General features: G+C 36.9%; 1 protein-coding gene across 1 annotated transcript in view; it reads right to left on the reverse strand.

The window, feature by feature from the left end:
* Positions 1-22,561, reverse strand: part of LOC100059750 (phospholipid-transporting ATPase IB) — a 141,876-nt gene that overhangs the window by 110,448 nt on the left and 8,867 nt on the right. The window contains exon 4 of the mRNA XM_070240554.1: positions 13,359-13,428. Within this exon, the coding sequence (XP_070096655.1) occupies positions 13,359-13,428 (70 nt within the window). The remainder of the gene's footprint in view (positions 1-13,358; positions 13,429-22,561) is intronic.

The raw sequence follows: 22,561 nt of genomic DNA on the forward strand, positions 1-22,561 counted from the left end.
GAAGGAGACAGGTGTAATTATATATGACTGACAAAGGATTAGTATGAAAAATACATAAAGAAATCCTATAAATCAATAAGAAAATACAAATATCTCAATAGAAAAATGAACAAATATTTCCCAGAAGAGAAAAATATGCATTACCAGCAAACTCAGAAACAGATGCTCGAGTGATATGTTAACGAACTAAAGAAGAAAAATCATTACTATATCAATTGATGCTGAAAAAACTAGTAAAAGATTTAACATGCATTCTAGGGGAAAAAATTCCTAGTAAGCTTCACTTATAAGGAAACTTCTCAAATTTGGTAAAAAGGTATCCGTGCAAATCAAAAGCAACTATCATACTTAACTATGAAATAGTTAGAAGCAATAAGTTAGAAGCATTGCCGTGTTAGTCAGGAACAAGAAGAGACCAGGTGCTATCACCTAACTTATTTTTCAACTGCTCTGGAGTTTCTAGCATTGCCATAAGATGGGGGGGAAAAATAAATTAGGTATTATTATTACAGGGAAGGAAAGATCAAAAGTGATCCAACTTTTACAGAAGGGATTTACTACCCGAAAAATCCTACACAACTTGACTTAAAAATCATAAAAATGTATTAGAGTTTAGTAAGGTGGCTGGATACAAGATCAATAAACAAAAATATGTATTGATGTACCACAGTTTAAACATTCACCCAGTAGAGGACATCTGGCTATTGCTAATGAAACTGCTATAAACATTTGCATAAAGGTTTTTGTGTGAACACGAGTTTTCACTTCTCTGGGATAAATGACCAGGAGTGCAATAGCTGGGTCATATGATTGTTGCATGTTTAATTTCACACAAAACTGCCAAAACGCTTTCCAGAGTGGTTGTACCATTTCATATTCACACTTGCAATGTGTGAGTGATCCAGTCTCTGCACACCCTCACCAGCATCTGGTGGTGTAAGTACTTTTAATTCTAGCTATTCTGATAGCCATGTAGCGATAGCTCACTGTGATTTTAATTTGCGTTTCCCTAATGGCTAATGATGTAGAAAATGTTTTCATGTGCTTATTTGCCATTTTTATATGCTGTTCTGTGAAATGTCTCTTTTGCCCATTTTCCAATTGGATTGTTTGGTTGATTTTTTTTTCTGTTGAGTTTTGAGAGTTCTTTATATATTCCAGATACCAGTCCTTTGTCAGATACGTGGTTTGTAAATATTTTCTCCCACTTTGTAGCTTGTCTTTTCATCCTCTTCAAAAGCAAAGTTTTTCATTTTGATGAGGTCTAATTTACAAATTTTTCCTTTTGTGGATCACGCTTTTAGTATCAAGTCTGAGAAATCTTGGCCTAGCCCTAGGTCCTGAGGGTTTTCTCCAGTGTTTTTTCCTACAAGTTTTACAGTTTTATATTTTACATTTAAGTCTTACTAAACTTTGAGTTAACTTTTGCATAAAGTATAAGACTTTGGTCAAGGGGTTTTTGTTTGTTTGTTGCCTATGAAATTACAATTGCTGTAGCACCATTTGTTGGAAAGATTATCTTTTCTCAAATGAATTGTTTTTGCACATTTGACAAAATCATTTGGCCATATTTGTGTAGATCTATCTCTGGGTTTTCTATGTGATTTCATTGAGCGATGTGTCTATTCCTTCACCACACTGAAACCAGGGATCAACTTGCTTTTTTCGTAGTTAGTTATCTGCTTGCAAAAGTAGTTAGATAACGCGTTACTAAAACCCACCCCATAGATAACATCTCAGACACTTGGGTCACCCTGGGAATGGGTGCTTGAGTTTTTCAGGAACTGAGGTCAACTCCTTGTCCAGTTCAGGCTGGTTAAGACCACCAACTCATCAACTGGGCCTGTGCAGATGACTGATACACTTTTTTTTAGACTTTATTTTAGATCCTTGGGATTTTCTATGTAGACCACTATGTTAAAAGCAGATGGAGACAGTTTCGTTACTTCCTTTCCAATCTGTGTCCCTTGTTTTCTTTTCTTACTGCTCTTTCTATGTCTTCTAGTACTATGTTGAATAAGAGTAGAAAGAGCAGATATCCTTGCCTTGTTCCCAGTCTTAGGAATACATTAGGAGACCCCCTAGTCTTAGGGGTAATGCATTTAGCCTTTCACTGCTAAATACAATGCTAGCTATAAAGTTTTTTTGTAGACTCTCTTTACCAAGTTAAGAAAGTTTCCTTCTATTTCTATACATTTTTTGAGTTTCTATCATGAATCGACATTGAATTTTGTCAAATGCTTTCTCTGCATTGATTGATATGATCACACGATTTTTCCTCCTTAGCCTGTTAAGATGGTAAATTACATGGATTGATTTTCAATTATTAACCCAGACTTACAACCCTGGAATAAACCTTTACAATTCTTTGTATACATTATTGAGTTCTATTTACTAATACTTTTAAAGAATTTTTGTGCCTATACTCATGAGGGCTATTGGTCTGTAGGTTTCTTTTTTTGCACTGTATTTGTCTGGTTTGGGTATCAGGGTAATCATACCCTCATAAAATAAATTAGGAAGTGTTCCCTCCTCTTCTATTTCCTGGAGGAGATTGTGTGTAAGCGATGCCAATTTTTCTTTACATGTTTGGTAGAATTCTCCAGTGAAACCACCTGGGCCTGGAGATTTCCTTCTTGGGAGCTTTTAAACTATTAATTCAATTTTCTCATTAGTTATAGGAGTATTCAATTTATCTATTTCCAGTCTTTGGAGGTTTTCCTGTTATCTTTGTCATTGCTTTCTAGTTTTATTCCATTGTGGTTAGAGAGCAAATTATCTATGATTTAAAATCTTTTAATTTTATGAGACTTGTTTTACGACATGGGTATTGTCTAGCTTGGTGTATATTCCTTGAGCACTAAAAATAACGTGTCCTTCTGTTGGGTATTATTCTATAACATTCCATTGTTAAATGTTCTACAAATATCAAATGGATCCTTTTGGTTGATGGCGTTGAGTTCTTATATATCTTTGAGAATTTTCTGTCTGGTTGTTCTGTCAGTTGATGAGAGGGAGTTGTTGAAGTCTCCAACTATAATTGTGGATTTATATATTTATCCCTTTAGTTCTATCAGTTTTAGCTTCATAAATACTGTAGCTCTGTTTTTGAAGCATACACGTTAGCATTGCTATGTCTTCTAATGGATTGACTCTTTCATCATTATATAATAATTTAAAAATGTTCCTTTCTGTCTCTGGTAATTTTATTTGGTCTGATGTTTACTTTATCTGATATTAATAAAGCCACTCCTGATTTCTTTTGATTAATCTTTGCATGATACATCTTTCACCATCCTTTTACTTTTAACTTATGAGTGAGATCATATGGTATTTGAATTTCTTCCTCTGACTTATTTCTCTTAGCATAATACCCTAAAGGTCCATCCATTTTGTCACAAATGGTTGGATTTCATTGTTTCTTATGGCTGAGTAGTATTTCATAGCATATATATACCACATCTTCTTTATCCATTCGTCCTTTGATGAGTATCTAGGTTGCTTCCACTTGGCTATTGTGAATAAGGCTGTGATGAACATACGGGTGCCTCTATCTTAATGCATTTGTGTTTTCCAGTTCTTTGGGTAAACACTCAGCAGTGGAATAGCTGGATGATACAGTAGTTCTAGTCTTAATTTTTTGAGGAATCTCTGTACTGTTTTCCATAGTGGCTGCACCAGTTTACACTCCCACCAGCAGTATATGAGAGTTCCCTTCTCTCCACATCCTCTCCAACACTGATTCTTTCCTATCTTGTTAATTATAGCCATTCTGACGGGAGTGAGGTGATATCTCATTGTAGTTTTGATTTGCATTTCCCTGATTGTTAATGATGTTGAACATCTTTCCGTGTGCCTGTTGGCCATCTGTATACCTTCTTTGGAGAAATGACTGTTAAGATCTTTTGCCCATTTTTTAATTGGGTTGTTAGGTTTTTTGCTGTTGAGATGTATGAGTTCTTTGTATGCTTTGGATATTAACCTCTTATCAGATATATGGTTTGCAAATACTTTCTCCCAATTGTTAGGTTGTCTTTTCATTTTGTTGATGGTTTCCTTTGCTGTGCAGAAGATTTTTAGTTTGATGTAGTCCGATTTGTTTATTTTTTTTCTACTGCTTCCCTTGCCCAGTCAGACATATTATTTGAAAATATGCTGCTAAGAACGATGTCAAAGAGCGTACTGCCTATGTTTTCTTCTAGAAGTTTCATGGTTTCAGGTCTTGCATTCAGGTGTTTAATCCACTTTGAGTTAATTTTTGTGTATGGTGTAAGACAATGGTCTACTTTCATGCTTTTGCATGTGGCTGTCCAGTTTTCCCAACACCATTTATTGAAGTGACTTTCCTTTCTCCATTGTATGTTCTTGGCTCCTTCATCAAAAATTATCTGTCCATAGATGTGTGGGTTTATTTTTGGGTTCTCGATTCTCTTCCATTGATCTCTGTGTCTGTTTTTGTGCCAGTACCATGCTGTTTTGGTTACTATAGCTTTGTAGTACATTTTGAAATAAAGGAGTGTGATACCTCCAGCTTTGTTCTTTTTTCTCAGGATTCCTTTGGCTACTTGGGGTCTTTTGTTCTTCCATATAAATTTTAGGATTCTTTGTTCTATTTCTGTGAAAAATGTTGTTGGAACTTTGATAGGGATTGCATTGAATCTGTAGATTGCTTTAGGAAGTATGGACATTTTAACTTTTAATTCTTCCAATCCAAGAGTATGCAATTTCTTTCCATTTCTTTGTGTATTCTTCAAAATCTTTCAACAACGTTTTACAGTTTTCAGTTTACAGATCTTTCACCTCTTTGGTTAAGTTTAGTCCTAGGTATTCTATTCTTTTTGTTGCAATTGTAAATGGGATTGTATTGTTAATTTCTCTTTCTCTACTTTGTTGTACATGTATAGAAATGCAACCGGTTTTTGTATGTTGATTTTTTATCCTGAAACTTCATGGTATTCATTTATTATTTCTAAAAGTTTTGTAGTGGATTCTTTAGGGGTTTTTATATATAAAATCATCTACAAATAGTGACAGTTTCACTTCTTCCTTTCCAATGTCGGTCCCCTTTATTTCTTTTTCTTGCCTGACTGCTCTGCCTAAGACTTCCAAAACTATGTTAAATAAGAGTGGCGAAAGTGGGCATGCTTGTCTGGTGCCTGTTCTTAGAGGGATAGCTTTCAGTTTTTCTCCATTGAGATTGATATTAGCTGTGGGTTTGTCATATTTGGGCTTTATTATGTTGAGCTACTTTCCTTCTATACCCATTTTATCCAGAGTTTTTATCATAAATGGATGCTATATCTTGTCAAATGCTTTCTCTGCATCTATTGAAATGATGATGTGATTTTTATTTTTCATTTTGTTAAGGTGGTGTATCACAATGATTGATTTGCAGATGTTGAACTATCCCTGCATCCCTGGATTAAATCCCACTTGATCATGGTCTATGATCTTTTTAATGTATTGTTGTATTCGACATGCTAGTATTTTGTTGAGGATATTTGCATCGATGTTCATCAGTGATATTGGCCTGTAATTTTCTTTTTTTCTGGTGTCCTTGTCTGGTTTTGGTATCAGGATAATGTTGGCTTCGAAGAATGAGTGAGGAAGCCTCCCTACCCCTTCAATTTTTTAGAAGAGCTTGAGGATAGTTATTAAGTCTTCTTTAAATCTTGATAGAATTCTCCAAGGAAGCTGTCTGGTCATGAACTTTTATTTTGGGGGAGGTTTTTGATTACTGTTTCGATCTCCTCACTGGTGATTGGTTTATCCAAATTCTCTATTTCTTCTTGATTCAGTTGGAAGGCTGTATAATTCTAAGAATTTATCCATTTCTTCTAGATTATCCCATTTGTTGGCATATAGCTTTTCATAGTATTCTCTTATAATCCTTTGTATTTCTGCAGTGTCCACTGTAATTTCTCCTCTTTCATTTCTGATTTTATTTGCTTGAGACTAGTCTCTTTTTTTTTCTTGATGAGTCTAGCTAAAGATTTGTCAATTTTATCTTTTCAAAGAAACAGCTTTGGTTTCATTGATTTTTTCTTTTTTTAGTCTCTATTTCATTTATTTTTGCTCTAATTTTTATTATTTCCTTTCTTCTACTGATTTTGGGCTTTGTTTATTCTTTTTCCAATTCCTTTAGATGCACTGTTAGATAGTTTATTTGAGATTTTTCTTGTTTGTTGAGATAGGCCCGTATTGCTACAAACTTCCCTCTTAGAGCTGCTTTTTCTGTATCCCATAAATGTTTTTTTTTTTTTTTTTTTGAGGAAGATTAGCCTGAGCTAACATCTGCTGCCAATTCTCTTCTTTTTCGCTGAGGAAAACTGGTCCTGAATTAACATCCGTGCCCATCTGCCTCCACTTTGTATGTGGGACGCCTACCACAGCATGGCTTGCCAAGTGGTGCCATGTCCACACCCAGGATCCAAATCAGCAAATCCTGGGCTGCTGAAGCAGAACATGCAAACTTAACTGCTGTGCCACTGGGCTGGCCCCTGTATCTCATAAATTTGGACATGTCATGTTTTCATTTTCATTTGTCTCCAGGTATTTTTTTATGTCCCCTTTGATTTCTTCATTGACACAATCATTGTTTAGTAGCATTTTGTTTAATCTCCACATATTTTTGGCTTTTCTGATTTTCTTCCTGTAGTTGATTTCTAGTTTTCATAGCTTTGTGGTCAGAAAAGATGCTTGGTATTATTTCAATCTTCTTAAATTTATTGAGACTTGTTTTGTGGCCTAACATGTGATCAGTCCTGGAGAATGTTCCATGCGCATTTGAAAAGAATGTGTATTCTGTGGTTTTTGTATGGAATCTTCTGTATATATCTACTAAGTCCAGCTGACCTAGTGTGTCATTTAAGGCCAATGTTTCCTTATTGATCTTCTGTTTGGATGATCTATCAATTAGTGTAAGTGGAATGTTAAAGTCCTCTACTATTATTGTGTTGCTATTTCTCCTTTATGTCTGTTAATAGTTGCTTTATATGTTTAGGTGCTTCTATGTTGGGTGCATCAATATTTACAAGTGTTATATCCTCCCGTTGGATTGTTCCCTTTATCATTTATAACGCATTTCTTTATCTCTTGTTACAGTTTTTTTTAAAGTTTATTTGGTCGGCTATATGTATTGCTACCTCAGCATTCTTTTCTTTGCCATTTGCATGGAGTATCTTTTTCCATTCCTTCACTTTCAGTTTGTGAGTGTCTTTAGGTCTGAAGTGTGTCTCTGTATGCAGCATATATATGGGTCTTGTTTTTTAATCCAGTTGCCCACCCTATGTCTTTGATTGGAGCATTTAGTCCACTGACATTTAATGTAGCTAATGCTAAGTATGTACTTATTGCCATTTTGTTATTTTTTTTCTGGGTGTTTTAGTAATTCTTCTCCATCCCTTTCTTCTCTTGCTCTCCTCCCTTGTGGTTTGATAGCTTTCTTTAGTATTATGTTGTGTTCTTTTCTTTTAATTCATTTGTGTATTTATTACAGGTTTGTGGTTTGTGATTACTATGAGGATAATAATCTACGTGTATGGCAATCTATATTGAGATGATGGTCTCTTTAGTTTGACCTCTTTCTAAAAGCTCTACTCTTTTACCCCCATCCTATTACATTTTATGTTTTTGATATCACATCTAAGCTCTTATTTTGTGTGTGTGTATTCATTACCCTCCTATCATTGAAGTAGTTTTAGTACTTTTTTCTTTTGACCTTCATATTTTCTTCATAGGTGATTGATCTGCTACCTCTACTGTATTTTTGCCTTTACCAGTGCTTTTATTACATTTAAAAAAATAATTTTCTTAATCCTATTTGTGGGCTTCTTTTTCCACTTAAATAAGTCACTTTAGCAATTCTCGTAAAACTGGTTTCTTGATGATAAACTCCTTTAATTTTTGCTTGTCAGGGAAACTCTTTATCTCTCCTTCCATTCTGAATGATAACCTTGCCAGGTAGAGTATTCTTGGCTGTAGGTTTTTCCTTTTAGCACTTTAAATATATCATGACACTCCCTTCTAGCTTGCAAGGTTTCTGCTGAGAAGTCAGCTGCTAGCCTTAGAGAGTTTCCTTTGTAGGTGACTTGTTGCCTTTCTATTGCAGCTTTTAGGAGTCTCTCTTTATCTTTAATTTTGAACATTTTAATTATAATGTGTCTTGGTGTGGGCCTCTTTGGGTTCATCTTGTTTAGTGCTGTCTGTGCTTCCTCTACCTGGATGTCTGTTTCCTTCTTTAGGTTAGAAAAGTTTTCAGCTATTATTTCTTCAGAGAGATTCTCTGCTCCTTTGTGTCTTTATTCTCCCTCTGGGACCCAGAATGTTGTCCCAGAGTTCCTTTCGACTGTTCTCATTCTTTTTAATTCTTTTTTCTTTTATCTGTTCAGCTTGGGTGATTTCCTCTATTCCTTCATCCAGCTCACTGATCTGTTCTTCTGTATCATCTACTCTGCTACTGAGTCCCTCTGGTGAATTTTTCACTTCAGTATTGTATTCTTCATTCCTGATTGGTTCTTTTTTATATTTATCAGTGCTTTGTTGATCTTCTCACTGAGTTCATCCATTCTTCTCCCAAGATCACTGAACATCCTTATGACTTTTTGTTTAAACTCTTTGTCAGGTAGATTGTTTGTCTCTGTTTCATTCAGTTCTTTTTCTGGGGTTTTGTCCTGTTCCCTTGCTTGGAACTTATTCCTTTGCCTCCTCACTTTGCCTCTTTCTCTGTGCTTATATCTATGTCTTCATTGGTGAGGTTTGTCTCCTGGTCTTGGAGAGGTGGCCTTATGTAAGAGACACCTTATGAGGCCTAGCAGTGTGTTTCCCTCTCATCACCAGTTCCAAATGTTCCAGGAGTGACCCCTGTGTGGGCTACAAGTGTCCATCTGTTGTGGCTGGGTTGCTCTTGCTGCAGGTGCCCAGGGAGTCTAGGCTGTCCCCCTGGCCAGCTGGTTGTAAGTCTCAGCTGCATGTGGCTGCTCTGGACCCTTCAGTCACTTTATTGGGTTTGGGGATCCCCAGCACATTTGGCTGCAAGGTCTAATAGCACAATCCTGCTGCAGTTTTGCTGTTAAGTGAGCAGGCCCCCAGCATGGCTGGCTGCTAGGCTCAGAGGCTTATAATTGCTGTAGGCATCCAGTCTGCAAGGCTGTTGTTGGCTCTCTCAAGCATGGGAGCACCCAATTGTTTCAGGCTTTGGAAGGTGGGGCCCATCCCCTATGTCACTGTTTGAAAAGCACAAGTCTTCTGCAGGTGACAAGTCCCACAGCCCACAGGTCCGTACACAGTGTCAACACAGTCGTGGCCCATGCACATGTCCCAACCCCCTGAAGTGGACCCAGTCACCCCACTGCAGAGGCCCCCACACACTCCACCTCCTCCTTGTGCATGCCCTGCCTTGCAGAGATAGATCCACTTGCCTGCCTGCAGAGGATCCAGGCATCTGGTCTATGCAGGCCCACAAGTTGCTCCAGGGCTTACTATTGGGTTGGGTCAGTCCCTATGGCGTGCTGCCAGCCCTGGAGGTGCTGGGTTAAATTGTCACCCTAGTGGGCAGGGCATACCCTGGCTAACAGGACAGTGGAAGAACTCCAATGGCGTCTGCCAGCATCTGTGTCAGCATGCCTGTACTAGGTCACAGTGATGGCTGCTGCCAATGTCTCAGTCCCTGGAGAGGTCTCACCTCTCACTGAGATCTTCCCAGAGCCTATCAGGTGGGTCTTTTTTCAAGAAAAGTCTGTGCACCTTCCTTTCTGGTGATTTTAGGTTGCTTTCCAAAACGGGTGAATTTGTGCATGGACCTTTTGAGAGCTGGCTTTCTTCCACTTACGTCTGATAGCTTTTCTAGGGATATTCCCCATTGTAGTTAACAGCCAGCAAAGCCAGATATTATGGGACTCATATCAGTTGTGTTGAGTCCAAAGGGTGCTTATAGTGGTAACACTCCCTTGCTCAGGTCCCCCGCTGCTCCAGGGAAGGCTGTGTACCTTAGAATTCCTCCTGGCTGGTCATGAAGCTCCACAGCTCAAGAAGGTGGCTTTTTTCTCTCCAGAAAAGAATTTCTTCCTCTTCCACCTCAGTCAGGACTGTTGCTGTGGGGGTTCTTTTTATCCAGTTTTCAGTTCTCTCTCAGGGGTAATTGTTCCAAGAATAGTTTTAAATTGGTTGTTTCCATGGGAGGAGGCAATTTCAGAGTCCGCCTATGCTGCCATCTTGTCAGCAACCTTTTCCTGATAGTGTATTTTAGTGTATCCCTTTGTATAGCTATTTTAGTGGTTGCTCAAGGCATTACATTACTTATATGTACCTTCTCACAGTCTATGTCATCATTTTACAAGTTTTAACAGAGTATAGAAGCTTTGCCTCCTTTTATGCTCCTTTATCCTCTCCTGTTATAATATTATCTTAAATATTTTCTATACATATATTTAGAACCACACGAGATAGTTTTATAGCTTTTCCTTCAACCATCAAATATAATTTAGAAAACTCAAGAGAAAGAAAACCTATTGTATTTAGTCTTATTTTTTCTTTTTTTCTTTTTTTTTTTTAAAGATTGGCCCCTGAGCTAATAACTGTGGCCAATCTTTTTTTCTTTTCTTCTGCTTTATCTCCCCAAATCCCCCCTAGTACCTAGTTGTATATCTTAGTTGCAGGTCCTTCTAGTTGTGGCATATGGGATGCTGCCTCAACGTGGCCTGATGAGCGGTGCCATGTCCGCACCCAGGATCTGAACCAGTGAAAACCTGGGCCACCACAGCAGAGCATGCGAACTTAACCACTAGGCCACAGGGCCAGCCCCTTATTTTTTCCTATCTTATTCTTTATTTATCTTCCTTTTTTATTCTTTCTTTTCTCTTTAGAGACCTTCCTTTAGCCATTCTTTTAGGGAAGATCTTCTGGCAATAAGTTCTCTTAGTTTTCCTTCATTTGAAAATATTCTGATTTCCTCTTTATTCTCAAAAGATATTTTTGGTGGATATGATTCTGGGCTGACAGTTCTTCCTTTTTAGCACTTGAAAGACATTATGCCACTTCCTTCTGACCTCCATGACTTTTAATGAGAAATCTGCTGTTATTCAAATTGTCTTTCCCCTATAGGTAGTGCCATTTTCTCTCACCATTTTAAATATTTTTTCTTTGTTTTCAGAAGTTTGACTATGATATGTTTTGGTATGGATTTCGTTGAGTCTGTCCTTTTGGTTTGCTCAGCTTCTTGAATCTATAATTTATGTCTTTTGGCAAATTTGTGAAGTTTTAGCAATTATTTCTTTGAGTAGTTTTTCAGGTTTGCCCTCTTTCTCCTCTCCTTCCAGGGTCTGAAGACATGAATGCTAACTCTGGTTATATTTCCACAAGTCCCTGAGGATCTGTTCAGTTTTTTTTCAGCCTATTTTCAATGTTGTTCAAATTGGGTAATTTCGATTGTTCTATCAGCTCGCAGATTCTTTTCTCTGACCCTTCTGTTCTGCTGTTGAGCCCATCTCTTGAGTTTTTTATTTCAGTTATTGAATTTTATGTTCTAAAATTTCCATTTGGTTCTTTTATATCTTCTATTTATTTGCTGAGACTTTGTTTCTTTACTGAGAATTTTTATATTTTTATTTGTTTCAGGCATGTTTGTGATTGCTCACTGAGGCTTTTTTCTAGTGGATCCTTTAAAGCCTCTGCCAGATAATTCTAGCATCTGTGCTATTTTGGTGATGGCATTAATTGACTATCTTTTTTCATTGAGTTTGAGATCCTTCTGGTTTTTGGAAATGAATAACTTTATTGAAACCTGGACATTTTGGGTATGATGTTGTGAGACTCTGATATTATTTAAACCTTCTGTGTTAGCTGACTTCACCTGACAGAAGAAGAGGGTGTTGCTTCAATCCTGCATTATGGGGGATAAAAATACAAGTTGCACACTTGGCCTCTGTTGACAGCCAAGGGGAGGGCCTCCTTGCTATAACTAGGCAAGAGTAAAAGTTCTGTCTCCCCTATAGGCTTCCACCAATACCTCCTTGGCTTGAGTGTGTTGAAGTGCCTTGTTACTGTTGCCCACATGGTCTCTACCGACACTGTGAAAAGAGGAGAGGGCCTCATTGCCACCCTTATCACTGAATGAAAGTCCTGGCTCCATACTTGGCCTTCCCTGACACCACTCTTGCGGAGGAATTGGGGTGGCTTATTACAACCTGGTGAAGGTGGAAGTCCAGGCTCCTCAGCAAACCTTTCCTGGCAGGGATGGGAGTGGGGCCACATTTTTACTAGGGTCTTTGGCTGAAGTAGACTGGCCATTGTCTCAAAGTTTTCTGTCTTATGAGGCTTCCCCTTTCCTGGTCCTTTGACAGGAGAAAGAAGTCTTTTGTTCGTGCATTTTTTTTCTGTGTTCATTGGTCTTTCTAGGATCCAGCTTCTTCATTTAAACTCCTGGGACATGTGAGGTGAAAGGAAAACCCAAGGAACTCACCTGCAAAGTGCCTTCTTCTCTCACTCTTTCGGAGTCTTCCTACATTTGTTTTCTGTATAATGCCCAAAGTTTTTAGTTGTGCTTAGCAGGAAAATTAGGTAGAAGTATGTCTGCTCCATCTTCCCAATAACAGAAGTCTGTAATTGCATTTTTTAAAAACCAAGGCGGTACCATCAAACTATTACTATGATTAGCACTGGGGATAAAGATGGGATTTGGAAGGTGGAGAGTGTTAAATAGACCAAGTTTCTGTATTATTTATATAATTTTTACAAAGATGATATATGACTTTAACAAATTTCAAACCTTTTTTTCATTTTCAATCAAATTAAAGTTTGCAAAAAAGATTAGCAAACAGACATGTGAATCATCAAATGTAAAACCAGGGGCTTCCTTACTGAAAGAAATTAAGAAAGCAAAGACTTGATTATCTTAAACATCAATGCATTTTTTCATTAATAAAAAGTTATTTGGAAATTGCTCCTCCCTTTCATAACCTCAAGTTACTCTGAAATACAAATGGTAGTTTTAAAAACAGTGGTGTATAAGCTCACTCAGAAACCATTTATACCTCTTTCAATCTAGTTAGGATAGTTAGCTGTGAGAGTAGTTTTATCACCAAAGCACTAATAGAAATATCTTCAAAACAATACGCATAAAGGCACGTTATGTTTTATGACCTGAACTTTATAAGACATATCTTTTCTTTCAGTACTGACACATTCACCCAGGTCCTGCTTATTATATATATATATATATATGTATATATATACATGTGTGTGTGTGTGTGTTCTCCCTAAATATCTGTGGAGGAGAAATTACATCCATTCAATAGTGGTGAGAGAATTTCTTGGCATCATGGACTCAGGTATAAAATTAGGAATTTAAAAGGTGTCTTTACCTGATGTATTTTTAGATTTGTCTCCCCATCCAGATTAGATGTTGAAACATAACATGCTGACTGAGGTTCACTAAGGAGAATAAAGTAAAGAATATTGAATTAATATCTCTTCAACAAATTAATTTCCCAATGATGGTACTATGAAATATGATCTACATCAATAACTGTTCTTCAAAACTAAGAGGACTACAACAACTAATTTCCCAGGAGATATTACCACTCTGATCATACCAACCTAAAATTCATCTTCCAGAATGGCTCAGGAGAAAAATTTCTACCCTTACAGACCTGTGTGATTACTCTTTAATCCCCCCAAAAGAAACAATTAAGGATAAATGGGAGCTGTTACATAGCTCATAACAGACCAGAGTCACATCTGAGGTCAAATATAAAATTCCATTATTTTCTAAAACGGGTCCATTGTAATCCCCAAAGGCCCAGGCTCCATAGTCTTCAGAATGAGGGTAGATCTTCCCAGACAACTCTGGACAGAGCAGGGGCCCTGAGACAGACATTGCACATGGGGCTTCTCTGTTTCCATCTAACCTCAACAGTCAGAGAATCAGGGCAAACATTTGCCTTGCCAAATTTTATTCCATGTCAAATGCAACTCATGATAATTAATCACTTTGGGGGAAATGCCACAAAGAATAACAAAAGTTCTCCATTAAACTTTACTTAGTCTTAAATTCAGACATCTCTTTTGACTGTATCTCATTCACTGAAATATCAGGTTTGAGGTGAAACAATCTATTAATTTTGCTAACCAAGACCATATACCTCAAAATGAAAATGTAGCTTCACTAGGGTTCCAGTGATATCACAGAGTAAGGACTTCAAAAAAGCCTCTCCTCTATAAAAACATAAGAAAACTGACAAAAGTTATCAGAGTTAACCTTTTCAAAATTCTGAAAATTAACCAAAGGCTTAAAGCAACCCAGGGAAATTTTGTTCAAGGAAATAGCTGAACTTTGGTTAAAGAAAAACAGGGGGATTTGTGACCTTTTAACTTGCCCTCCTCCCACTTCCCACTTTTAGCTCAATGGTAGCTTTGAAAAATAGCAGTCTGCATTCCCAGTACGGAGAGAGCAGAACAGAGCCTCATTCCAAACAGTCATTATTTGACCTGTATGATGGTTCTCTGGAGGACCCCACTGGAAAGCTTGTTTTCATCTGGCCTGACTCAGAGCTCACTCAGTGCTAAAAGCCTCTCCCAGGGGACTCATGGGGGCATTTGTTGAAAACATTTACAGGGAAGTGCTTAAATGTTGCAGCTGCCTGAGGTGATGTATAACACTTGGGGTAAACAATAGACTAACCAAAAAGCTTAAAAGAAAAACTCTAATGAGCAGCAACAAAAATAATTCCTGGGGAGGATGAGGAATCTGATTGCCAGAGATGTCACATTTTATTACTTAAAATCTTCAGATTTCAACAAAAAATCATGAGAGGTGGAAAGAAGTAAGTATGGCCCATACACAAGGTAAAAAAGCAATCAATGAAGACTGACCTTGAGGAAGTCCAGACACTGGACTTACTAGACAAAGATTTAAATCAGATATGCTAAATATGTTCAAACAGCTAAAGGACATTATGCTGAAAGAAATAATGTGAGAGAACATGTCCCACTAAATAAAGAATATAAAAAAATCAATATCAATATTAAGTTGAAAATCAAAATTAAATGAGAATATTAATATTCAAAAGAAACCAAATAGAAATTCTTGCATTGAAAAGTACAATAACTTAAATGAAAAAAATCACTAGAAGGGCTCAATATCAGACTTGAGCAAGCAGAAGAAAGACTCAGTGAATTTGACTATAGGTTAAGTGAGATAATCCAGTCTGAGCAACAGAAATGAAAAAGAATGAAGAAAAATGAACAGAACCTCAGAGACCTATGGGACACAATCAAGCATACCAACATACACATAATGAGAGTCTCAGAAGGAGAGTTGAGAGGAAAAGGAGCAGAAAGAATATTTAAAGCATTAGTGGCCAAAAACTTCCAATATTTGATGAAAAGCATTAATATACTCATCCAAGAAGCTCAACAAAATGAGACTCCAATATACTCAAAGAGATTCTCGTCTAGACAAATCATAATCAAATTATTGAAAGTTAAAGCCACAGGGAGAATCTTGAAAGCAGCAAGGGAGTGGGGCCAGTCCAGTGATATAGTGGTTCAGTTCATGTGCTCAGGGTCCATAGGTTTGGATGCTGGGTATGGACCTACACACCACTCATCAAGCCGTTCTGTGGCAGGGTCCCATATATAACGTAGAAGGAGATTGGCACAGATCTTAGTTCAGGGACCAGCTTCCTCAAGCAAAAATAGGGAAATTGGCAACAGATGTTAGCTCAGGGCCAATCTTCCTCACCAAAAAAAAAAAGAAAAAAAGAAAGCAGCAAGAGAGAAGCTACTCATCACATTCAAGAGATGTTAACTATGATTAACAGATAATATCAAGCTGAAACTTTGGAGGACAGAAGGCACTGGGATGAAATATTCAAAGGACTGGAAAAAAAAATGTTAACCAAGAAGTCAATATCCAGCAAAACTACCTTTCCAAAATGAAGGAGTAATTAAGACATTCCCAGATAAATAAAAAACTCAGAGAGATTGTTGATAGCAGTTTACCCTATAATAAATACAGTCAACGCACTGCATAATGACATCTCAGTCAATAACAGACCACATATATGGTGGTGGCCCCATAAGATTAGTACCATATAGCCTAGTTGTAGGAGACTATACCACCTAGGCTTGTGTTAGTACTGAGGGGAGGAAGAAATTTTCCTCTACCCCGCTGGGTTCTTTTGGCTGATCTAAGAATTAAATTGACGTGAGACAGATTAAAAGGAGAAATACAAACAAAAGTTAAACAACATGAATACATGGGAGAAACCCAGGAAAACTGAGTAACTTACCAAAATAGCTGAAGCCCTTACCTTAAATACCATCCTCAGCTGAAGACAAAAGATGTTGACGGTGAGGAGTCAGGGACTTCAAAGGGAAGAAAGGCAATTCACAGGTAGATGAAAAGAAGCAAACATTTGAAAAACAAGTCTTTGGCCAAATAGAAACAGAAGAACACAAAGGGGAGCCCAACAAACATGCTTGTCTAGGTTCCTCCCTGTCTGCCACCTGGTTCATGTTATGCTAAGGTGATAGCTCACATCCTGAGACAGACTTTTTTTTTAAATCTGAATTCCTTTAGATAGTTAAGCGAAAGGTAAGAAAAAAAGCTTCTGAGTCTTTCGTTTCTCAAAAATAATTAGCCTATCGGGCCAGCCCCATGGCCTAGTGGTTAAGTTCAATGCGCTCCATTTTGGCAGACTGGTTCAGTTTCCAGGCATGGATCTACACCACTCATTGGCAGCCACGCTGTGGCGGTGACCCACATACAAAATAGAGGGAGATTGGCACAGATGTTAGGTCAAGGTGAATCTTCCTCAGCAGAATAATAATAATAATAATAATTAGCATAAAATAATCCTCATATTAAAGAGACACATTTTGGGGTAGCAAATTTTGTTCCCCTTCAGTACACTCTACGATGTTCACAAAACTGCAAAATTGCCTAATGATACATTTCTGAGAACACATCCCCATCATTAAGTGACGCATGACTGTACTAAAGGGAGTGCTTCAGGCTAAAATGGAAGGTTGCAAGGCCGTATGTGAATCCATAGGAAGAAAATGAGAGTGCCAGTAAAGGTACTGTATAGGAAAACATAAACATAAAACATAAAAAACATAAAACATATATATATATATATATAGCTTGTTTGTAATGCTTTTTCTCTCCTACCTGATTTAAAAGTCAACCACATAAGGAATAATTATAAATCTATATTGATGGTCACACAGTGTAAAAAGATGTAATTTGTGATAATAACAGCAAAAAGGAGGAGGAAGAGGAACAGACATTTTGGAGCAAAATTTGTGTATATTTTGGAAACTAAATTGGTATTAATCCAAACTAGATTGTTATAAATTAAGATGCTAATGGTAATCCCCAAGGCAATCACTAAGAAAATAACTGAAACATATATAGTAAAAGTACATATATAGTAAAAGAAACTAAAGAGAGTTAAAGTTATGCTAGTATATATCTATTTAGGACAGAAGAAAGCAGTGACAGGGGAACTTAAGAAGAAAAAGACATAGGATATAAGAAAACAAATAGCAAATGGCACACAAAAATCCTAGCTTATCAGTAATTGTGTTAAATACAAATGGATTATGTTCACCAATTAGAACATGAAGATTGGCAAAAAGAGCTTACAGAAAAAAACAAACATGATACAACTATATGCTCTCTACCAGCTACTCATTTCAGATTTAAGGACATAAATAGGTTGCAAGTAAATGGATGGAAGAAGATAAACCATGCAAAATAGGAAGCAAGAGAGCTATTGTGGCTACACTAATATCAGACAAAATAGACTCTAACACAAAGTTGTTACTAGAGAGAAAGGAAGATATTTTATAATGATAAAAGGATCAATCCATCAAGAAGATCTAACAGTTATAAACATATACACACCAAAGAACAGAGGTCAGAATACATGAAGCAAAAATTCACAGAACTGAAGGGACAGACAATTCAACAATAATGGTTGGAAACTTCAATACCCTACTTTCTATAATAGATAGAATAGGTCGAGGAACGTAAGCAGAAGATTGACAAGGAAATCAAAGACTTAAACAACACTCTACACTAACTAGACTTAACAGACTTCTATAGAACACTCCACCCAACAAGAGCAAAATATACTTTTCTCTCAAGTGCACATGGAACATTCTCCAGGATTGACCATATGCTAGACCATTCAACAAGCCTCGATAAACTTAAAGTATTGAAGTCATACAAAGTATGTTCTCTGATCACAATGGAATGAGTTTGGAAATCAATAAGGAAAACAGATTTTGGAAATTTGCAAAAATGTGGAAATTAAATGCATACTACTAAATAACCAATGGGTCAAAAAGAAACCAAAAGGGAAGTTAGAAAACACTTTGAGGTGAATGAAAATGAAGATGCAACACACCAAAGTTTATGGGATGCAGCTAATGCAGTGCTTAGAGCTAAATCAATAGCTATAAATGCCTACGTCTAAAAAAACAAAGATCTCAAATCAATAAGCTGACCTTACACCTTAATAAAATAGAAAAGAAAATGTTCTAGATACACTTAGAAATGAAAACTGGTATGAGGCAACTAGAGACCACTCCCATCGCCCAAAGTCCATCAGAACTATTCAAACTAGCCAATTCTAAACCATTTACTCTGCCCTACCTTGCCTTTCCTGCAGAAATCCCAGTAAGACTCTGCCTAGGCTTTTCCCTCTCTCCTGTTTCTGCCTCCTGACCAAGCCCAATGCTTCCCCTGTGGCCCTGCATGGCATGCCACCTTCCTTCAGGAAATGCAATAAATTCTTCTTTCAATGGCATTGAGTGTCATCAGTCAATCACCTCTATAAGTTAAAATCCCACAGGGACAAACTACACATTTTACAATAAGCTTGTCATTTCCATCAAAAAATGTTTGAGATTTTGGCTGGAATTGCAATAAACCTCTAGATCAACTTGGAGGGAACTGACATCTTTATAACAGTGAATCTTTCTATGCGCGCACATCTTATATCTTATATCTTATATCTCTCCATGTATTTAAGTCTTCAGATGTCTTTTAATAGTTTCATTATTTTCTCCACGAAGGACTGGCATCTATTTTGTCAGATCTATTCTTAAGCACTTTATAATTTTTGTTTCTACGGTAAAATGTCTTTTTATTACATTTTTAAGTGATATGTAATTGTTGGTATATAAAAATGCAACTGAATTTGCATAATGCATTCACAAACTTGCTAATCTCTTTTGTTAATGCTTATAATTTATCAATAAATATTTGGGGGGATTATGTACACAATATCATCTAAAAGAATTTTGTTCCTTTTTCTCCTCCTTATAAACCATTTTTTCCTTTGATCAAATTAAGATAATTCCTTTTTTATTGGTAGTTTTCTAACAGATTTTATCATAAATGGGTGGTGCATATTTTGAAATGCTTCTGATATAATCATATTGTTCATCTTTTAATCTACTAAAGTGAAAAAGTGCATTCTTTGATTTTTAAATTTTTTAAAATTGAGTTCATAATAGTTTATATCATTGTGAAATTTCACTTGCACGTTATTTCTTGTCAGTCACCACATAAGTACTCCCCTTCACCCCCGTGCCCACCCCCTACTCCCCTCCCCCGGTAACCACTGAACTGTTTTCTTTGTCCATGTGCTTGTTTATTTTCCACATATGAGTGAAATCATCTCGTGTTTGTCTTTCTCAGTCTGGCTTGTTTCGCTTAGCATAATTCCCTCCAGGTCCTTCCATGTTGTTGCAAATGGGATTAATGTGTCTGTTTTTCTGGCTGAGTAGTATTCCATTGTATATATATACCACATCTTCTTTATCCAATCATTGGTCGATGGGCACTGGGATTGTTTCCCTTTCTTGGCTATTGTGAATAGTGCTGCAACGAACATAGGGGTGCATATGTTACTTTGGACTGTTGATTTCAAGTTGTTTGGGAAGATACCCAGTAGTGGGATAGCTGGGTCATATGGTAGTTCTACTTTTAGTTTTTTGAGGAATCTCCATACTGTTTTGCATAGTGGCTGCACCAGTTTGCATTCCCACCAGCAGTGTCTGAGGGTTCCCTTCTCTCCACACCCTCTCCAACATTTGTTATTTTTAGTTTTAGTGATTACAGCCATTTTAGCAGGTGTAAGGTGGTATCCTATGTAGTTTTGATTTGCATTTCCCTGATGATTAGTGATGTTGAACATTTTTTCATGTGCTTATTGGCCAAGTGGATATCTTCCTTGGAAAAATGCCTGTTCGTATCCTCTGCCCATTTTTTGATTGTGCTGTTTTTCTGTTGTTCATTTGTGTGAGTTCCTTATATATTATGGAGAGTAACCCCTGTCAGATATATGATTTGCAAAAACTTTCTCCCAGTTGGTGGGTTGTCTTTTGCTTTTGATCCTGGTTTCTTTTGCCTTGCAGAAACTCTTTAGTCTGATGAAGTGCCACTTGTTTGTTTTTTCTTTTGTTTCCCTTGTCTGAGAAGACATGGTATTTGAAAAGATCCTTTTAAGTTTGATGTCAAAGAGTGTACTACCTATATTATCTTCCAGGAGTTTTATGGTTTCAGGACTTTTCTTCAAGTCTTTGATCTACTTTGAGTGTATTTTTGTGTACGGCATGAGATAATGGTCTACTTTCATTCTTTTGCATGTGGCTGTCTGGATTTCCAAACACCATTTATTGAAGAGACTATCTTTTCTCCGTTGTATATTCTTGACACCTTTGTTGAAGATCAGCTGTCTGTAGATGCACGGTTTTATTGCTGGGCTTTCAGTTCAGTTCCATTGACCTGTGTGCCTGTTTTTGTACCAGTACCATGCCATTTTGATCACTATGGCTTTGTAGGACATTTTGAAGTCAGGGATTCTGATGCCTCCAGCTTTGTTCTTTCTTCTCAGGATTGCCTTAGCAAGTCAAGGTCTTTGGTTGCCCCATATGAATTTTAGGATTCTTTGCTCTATTTTCGTGAAAAGTGTCATTGGGATTCTGATTGGGATTGCATTGAATCTGTAGGTTGCTTTGGGTAGCATGGACATTTTAATGATGTTTATTCTTCCAATCCATGTGCATGGAATCTCTTTCCATCTCTTTATGTCGTTATCTATTTCTTTCAATAATGTCTTATAGTTTTCATTGTATAAGTCCTTCACCTCTTTGGTTAAATTTATTCCTAGATACTTTATTCTTTTCGTTGCGATTATAAATGGAATAGTATTCTTGAGTTCTCTTTCTGTAATTTCGTTATTAGAGTATAGAAATGCAACTGATTTTTGTAAGTTGATTTTGTACCCTGCAACTTTACTGTAGTTGTTAACTATTTCTAATAGTTTTCCTGATGGTTTTTTTAGGGTTTTCTATATAGAAGATCATGTTGTCTGTAAAGAGCGAGATTTTCACTTCTTCGCTCCCTATTTGGATTCCTTTTATTCGTTTCTCTTGCCTAATTGCTCTAGCCAAAACCTCCTTTACTATGTTGAATAAAAGCGATGATAGTGGGCATCCTTGTCTCATTCCTGTTCTCAGAGGCATGGTGTTCAGTTTTTCCCCATTGAGTATGATGTTGGCTGTGGCTTTGTCATATATGGCCTTTATTATGTTGAGATAATTTCCTTCTATCCCCATTTTGTTAAGACCTTTTATCATAAATGGCTGTTGGATCTTGTCAAATGCTTTCTCTGCATCTATTGAGATAATCGTGTGGTTTTTATTCTTTATTTTTTTAATGTGGTGTGTCACATTGATAGATTTGCAGATGTTGAACCATCCCTGTGTCCCTGGTATGGATCCCATTTGCTCCTGATGTATGATCTTTTTGATGTATTGCTGTATTCAGGTTGCCAATATTTTGTTGAGGATTTTTGTATCTATGTTCATCAGTGATATTGGCCTGTAGTTTTCCTTTTTTGTGTTGTCTTTGTCAGGCTTTGGTATGAGAGTGATGTTGGCCTCATAGAATGCGTTAGGAAGCATTCCATCATCCCTAATTTTTTGGAATAGCTTGAGAAGAATAGGTATTAAGTCCTCTCTAAAAGTTTGGTAGAATTCTCCAGGGAAGCCATCTGGTCCTGGGCTTTCATTCTTTGGGATGCTTTTGATTACTATTTCAACCTCTTTACTTGCGATTGGTCTATTCAGATTATCTATTTCTTCTTCATTCAGCTTTGGGAGGTTGTAAGAGTCTAAGAATTTATCCATTTCCTCTAGATTGTACATTTTGTTGGCATACAGCTTTTCATAATATTCTCTTATAATCTCTTGTATTTCTGTGGTATCCGTTGTTATTTCTCCTCTTTCATTTCTAATTTTACATATCTGAGCTTTCTCTCTTTTTTTTCTTTGTAGGTCTGGCTATGGGTTTGTCCATTTTGTTTATCTTCTCAAAGAACCAGCTCTTTGTTTCACTGATCCTTTCTACTGCCTTTTTTTTAAGAGCATTTATTTCTGTTAGGATTTTTATTATTACTCTCCTTCTGCTGACTTTGGGCTTCGTTCTTTTTCTAATTCAGTTACGTATGGTTTGAGATTGCTTATTTGGGATTTTTCTTGT

The sequence above is a fragment of the Equus caballus genome, chromosome 17 (assembly GCF_041296265.1).
Source record: "Equus caballus isolate H_3958 breed thoroughbred chromosome 17, TB-T2T, whole genome shotgun sequence".
Classification (NCBI taxonomy): Eukaryota; Metazoa; Chordata; class Mammalia; order Perissodactyla; family Equidae; genus Equus; species Equus caballus.